The 6,045-nt window shown below is 31.6% G+C and overlaps 1 protein-coding gene across 1 annotated transcript in view; it reads left to right on the forward strand.

Annotated features, from left to right (window-relative positions):
• Nucleotides 1–6,045, forward strand: part of LOC102679869 — a 241,160-nt gene that overhangs the window by 226,194 nt on the left and 8,921 nt on the right. Inside the window, exons 8-10 of the mRNA XM_031511219.1 lie at nt 3,391–3,662; nt 3,921–4,247; nt 5,655–6,041. Coding sequence (XP_031367079.1) covers nt 3,391–3,662; nt 3,921–4,247; nt 5,655–6,041 — 986 coding nt within the window. The remainder of the gene's footprint in view (nt 1–3,390; nt 3,663–3,920; nt 4,248–5,654; nt 6,042–6,045) is intronic.

A 6,045-nucleotide genomic window follows, 5' to 3' on the forward strand; every position in this document is an offset into this window, starting at 1 on the left:
TTGTTGAAAAATACATTTCGAGGCGGGAAACGTCGTTTACGACAGCAACGAAACCCGACAGATATAAATGCGCGCGTATCCTGGCCGAGGCCGCTTGAAGGAAATGGGATCCGTGGAGAGCGTGCAGTCGTGTATCGCGGCAGGAAAGTTTTCCATGAATATCTCGACCCCACGTACTGGCTTCGTGCCCGTGAGCTCCATCTCCTCTCCCTTTTTAACGCACGCGTAACACGCCATACACCGCCCACACCCCAATTCATTTCTCCTCATTGTCGACTACGATCCACGCCGCTAATAAATCAACCGAAAGAAATTAATATCCGTCTTTGACTATCGCCTCTTCCCTACGGGCAAATTGAAATCGTTGTAAACGCTTTTGTTCGAACGACGGAAATGGAAATTGTAGCGACCGGCGGACGATCGAACTCGATGCAATTTGTCGCGCGTAGCACCGGCAACGTTTCGATGAAATTCTCCTTTTTTTCTTTTTTTTTTTTTTAAATAGTTCTTTTTTTTTTTTTAAATAGTATTATTTCCTGTCTTCAGTCCGAAGGTGTTTGGTCTTTTGAGGATACTTTATTTCCTAGTTGTTATACGAGTTTTGAAAATTTTTGGACATAATATCGATATATGATATTATTTACGAAAAAGCAAAAAAGTTTGCTGTTTTCGTTTGCCAACGATTTATTGGAATTTATTTTATCGGAATTTAGATATTGTTCGCGAATAATTTCAATATTTATATAGTTTTAATCATTCACATCAAAATTATCGATAAATATCGAATACTTTAAATTGAAAAAGAAAAAACGAGGGAAACATTGTTATTCTCGTTTCGTTGAACTCGAAATGAATGAAAAATGAAAATTGAAACAACTGAAAAAAGTAGAACGATCATTTCTGGTTCGAATATTTATCATATTTATCATTGATTTTTTTTTCTATTATAAATATGCTATTTCATTTTTAAAGATATATTCCATTCTTTGAAAAATATTTTTTTAAATCTCAAATAATTACGTGGACCGTGACATTTATCAGAGATCTTAATAAAATAAAACTTGTTTTCCTCGAGGAAAGATTATTTCGTTTCCAGCTTGTACGATCGTGAAAAGATGTATTAAGGAACGCACAAATGGTTCAAGAAGATCGTAGCCCTCATAATTTATTCCCCATAAACTGAAATGCTTCGACAAAGTACGTTCGCTTAACCGGTATTACGATTAATTCATATTAACGTCATAATAGGAGAGAATGTGTACGCTCGAGACGAGCCAGAAAGGCTGCATTCATTGATCTCCTCTCCTCGTTTTCCTTTTTCTCCTCGTCCTTCGTCTCTTTTCTTCAATTAGTCGCGCAAAAAGGATCCGACAAAGAAGTAGAAAATCGTGCACAACTTTGATGAAGTTATATTTCGTTAAGCTGTTATTTATATAAAATTATTGCCTTTGTAGTCTTGACTTTTGTACAATTGGTTCTCTTTTATTCGATCAGGTATATTATAGATATGTTCTACTTACGAATAACATTTTATTATATGTTATTTAGGATATATTCTATAGTATATTTTGATTAATTTAAAAAATTGATTTTAACGCATCTTATTTGTTAAATTTTGTTACTAAATTATTGTTTTATTATATCTTTTTATATAAATTTATTATATTTCATATTCATATTCATTCTCTTGTCTGATATATTTTACTTTCTTACTGTTAACAGTTTTTTGGAAATTATAAAAAGAAATTATTGAATAATATTTTTATTTTTAAAAAAAAAATTAAAATCTTTTTTCAAATATCGATATTATTCTGACAAAAAAGAATTGATCGAGATATTATTTTTTAAAATAATTTTAGCATACATCTTATAATAGAAATATAATATTTCATATGAATGTAACAGTGTTACATATTGAAAACAAAAGTAAATATTGACAAATTAATGATCAATATTAATATCTTTAATGCAAAGATATCTATATTTAATCCAAAACAAGTCGATATCGATAAAATTCTCAAAGATCTGTGCGCAGAATCCAATTTCAATTAATTCATAAAATATGTTCATTCAATGCAGTTTCATTTCGAGAAGCATGCGCCGTGATTCCACGTTTTATCGACGAAAATTCACGCAAGTTATACGCAAACAGACACGCCATTCTCTCCAGGAAATTAAACTACCATGATAAAAGTAAATAGAAAAATTCGAAATGAAAATGTTGTTTAATAAGACAAGACGAGGAAAGATGGATAGTTCAATCTTATTGCATTAACTGCATGCAAAATTAATATTTATATTTCGATTTTAGGTATTTTAATTCAAATTTGATTAAGACTTCTCTTGTATTGATTTGGAATAAAATACATATGGAAATGGTTAGAGCAATTTCAATTCTTGATAGATCGACAGTGCAAATTGTTATAATTATCTCGAAAATTATCTAACTTCGAATCCCAATAATATTGGAAATTTAAATTAATTGCAGGGGGAAAAAGCGAAATACAGGAGAAACTTGATTGGAGTGCTAAATATATTTGTATAACACGAAGAAATGTTAGGAAATTCGATATTACCACCCACACATTTCGTTAAGTTTAATTAATAATCATACCTATTAAGTTACATTTCAAATCAGTTACAGAGAAGTTGCAGAGAATTTCGAATTATGATAGAAAATAGGGAGAAAAAATGATATTAAATTTCCATGTTTAATATCACTACGTTATAAAAAAAGTAATATTTATAAAAATGTTTAAATAAATTAAATGAGGAGCATTTTTGAAAAAAGAACGTAATTTTATGATATTTTTTTGTGAATAATTTATTGAATCATTATTTTGTAAATCATTTGAAATATTATTTCTCATTCAATTTCGTAATTATCGTATTTTTTCTTTTCACTTTATTATATTTGAGATATATTTAAAATATTGTTTTGTGTTATGAATTATAAAAAATAATATTTATAAAAATATAAATAAATTAAATGAAGAACTTTCTGCAATGAAGATATATAATTTTGGCACATATTTCTTTTTGTGAATCATTTTTATAAATCCTTATAAATCTATTCTAAAAAATATATTTTTCGAAAATATATCATATTTCAAAATAAATAAAAATATAAAAGATATGTCGTACTTATTATTATTTATTATTATTATTTAGAAAACATGAAAAAATACATAGATACAAATAGAAAATAAAAATACATGTGAATATTAAGAAAATATTAAAATAATTCTACAAATACAACAAAAATGATATTTATAAATATTATATTATAGCAATTTATAACAAATTTCTTACATTATAAAACAGAAATTATTACGTTGTATATAAAAAGACTTGTCAATTATTTTATAGAAATGTTTTGCCTCGTTTTAGCAGCGGACACAAATTCAAATCAACAGGCACGCACAAACGCAACAGTTTTTACCACCCAAGCCGACAATGCGTCGCAAATTTCCGGTAAAACGAGTTTCGCGGTACCAGCACCGCCTCCATTGGCCTCCGCGGAAAAGGTCCGCAGACTTTCGGATGGCGAGCACTTCCGGCAGCCCAATGTCACCGTTTCCGGCCACACGACCGTGCAAAAACAGTTACAGGAAGCGCAGACCCAGGCTCAGGCGCAGGCGCTGGCCGACATGATCTTGAAGGTGGTTTCTCTTAAGATTAATTAATTTAATTTTCTATTCAATTTTTTTTCTCATATTTTATCTCGTAAATATGGAATTTGACGATAAAATTATACTTTTTCCTTTTAAAATTTTTTTTCTTAGTTGTTTTTTAAAAATACGTTTTTAAACGGTAAAAATTATAATTCAATTCAATTGGTTATCATTATTTGTTTAATGATACATGCATATATTTTGGATATAAAAACAAAAAATTAAATTTCTACATTTCTATTAAAGGGAACCACTAAAATGGCTGTGAAAAGAACAACTTCCGACCCGGGGCAAAGATTGCATCTGACTTATCAGACATCGGTTCAATCGACGACTAGTCAGCAGCAACAGCAACAGCAGCAACAGCAACAACAACAGCAGCAGCAGCAGCAGCAACAACAGCAAAATAATCAGGCTCAACCTCAGCCCACGGTTACTGAAAGTTTTTCAATGACAGGTTACTCTGAAGACGGTGGTTATTTTAGCCCAAGCCTTCAAGATGAGGTGTTTCAACAAGTCACCGCAGTTCCCGACAGCGTTCTTCTTCATGCTACTCAATTGGATTCACTTCAAGTGAGTAATTTTCATTCATTTTTATTAATCTTGAATAAAAGTGTATTATGAATCAACTACAAAGAAATTTATAGTAAAGTATTTATAATAATAACTCAAAATAGTGAATTGTTCAAGATATTATTATCAAAGACTAAATTATACTCAATAATAACTTATAAATTACTCGAATTATTCAGAAAGCTATCATTAGATAAAAATTCAAAATTATATTTATTAATTCAAATAAATTATTTAATTTAAAAATTCAAAAATCATCATATAATGATAAAAATAATTAAATTAAAAAAATTTCTAAGCTTTTATATACATTTATATGTTATATTTGTATATTAAATTGCAAATTGATCAATAAAAATTTACAACTTTTATAAAATTATACATTTATATAAATTAGAAATCCACTTTTTAAAAAATTACATTAACGAAACACTTATCTTTCTTCCCCCATTCTTCTTCACACTTTTTCGCCTCATCCACTAAAAAAGATGAAACGTGACGTGATTTCTAAAGGTAACCAAGCATGAACAGATACGAGCGTTGCTTGTGCCAAGACAGGATATATCCAGAGTCCTTTGACGAGCTAATTAGTCCTGTTCTTCGTTCCGTGTCAACTGTCGAAAACGCTTTAGTTTCAATTATGTTGAGGAGAGCAGGGGGCCGTTTCTCTTTCTACACTGTAGAATTTAATAAGGCGAATTATCTAAGTAGTTAGCGCCAATCGCACTACGACGCTTTGTACCGTTTGAAAAGCGTCATATCCGCCTGTATGTTCTCCACCTATCAACCGGATACCTCATCCTTCCCTCTTTTCACCCCTCGAGAAGTCTCGATAACGTCTGACCTACGAATACCAGAGATTCCAGCTTAATGGTTGCACCCATTGGCGTTCCATTGGAACGCCTTTATTCCACCCTGATCTCATGAATGAATTCAATTTTTGACGAGAATTAATCGAATGAGTCTCGATATTGCCGACGAAACTCGAAATACAACGGAATACTGATGGCTAATATTATTTTTCGAATGTAAATTTTTATGCATGGATCAAATTAATTCTTAATTAAAATCGAAAACAGACAGAAGTGTCTCTTAAAGTGTCATTTCTTAACAATCAATTAAATCAAATTAATGGAAAACAAAATTTGCAACAAATATAATAAAATTTAAAAACATTTAACCCTTAAATTGATAATCATTGAATCTTCTAGAAAGAATCTTATAATATTTTATGATAAATTACTTTCTAATACTTTTTTAATATTTATCATAATTCGACATAAATTCAAATTAATTTATATAACATGAAACTTTATGCTCATCTCTTTGTATATTCAATATATATAAAACAATGATAAGAATCACAAATAAATAAATAAATAAATAAACGAATATCGAACCGTCCAGTTTCAGACAGCAAGCCTGTTACAAGAACAGCCCGCGGAGCAATTGCAAGACATCACTCTGGAGGACCGATATCCATCGCAGCACACAGTGAACCCAGACCTGCAGGCGTTGGTGAACTCCCCGTTGCCAGACTCGTTAGCCGAGTTCAGCACGTACGGTGCCCAATACACCGAGAGCCCGCACACGTTACCCACTCAGTCTCCTCTGCCATCGCCTTTGACGAGACACGACAGCCCGAGTTTCACATATCCAACGCCGCCAGCGAGTCAGGAGGGTCTTCTCACGGGCAGCTTCCCCCTGCTCAGCCCTCAAGAGGATCCGGAGACCGTGAGACAAGTCTCGTCACCGTTGTCCGCGGCTTTCTACGCTAGCACCATGTCCTCAGCGGCAG

This window comes from Apis dorsata, unplaced genomic scaffold, assembly GCF_000469605.1.
Source record: "Apis dorsata unplaced genomic scaffold, Apis dorsata 1.3 scaffold_295, whole genome shotgun sequence".
NCBI lineage: Eukaryota > Metazoa > Arthropoda > Insecta > Hymenoptera > Apidae > Apis > Apis dorsata.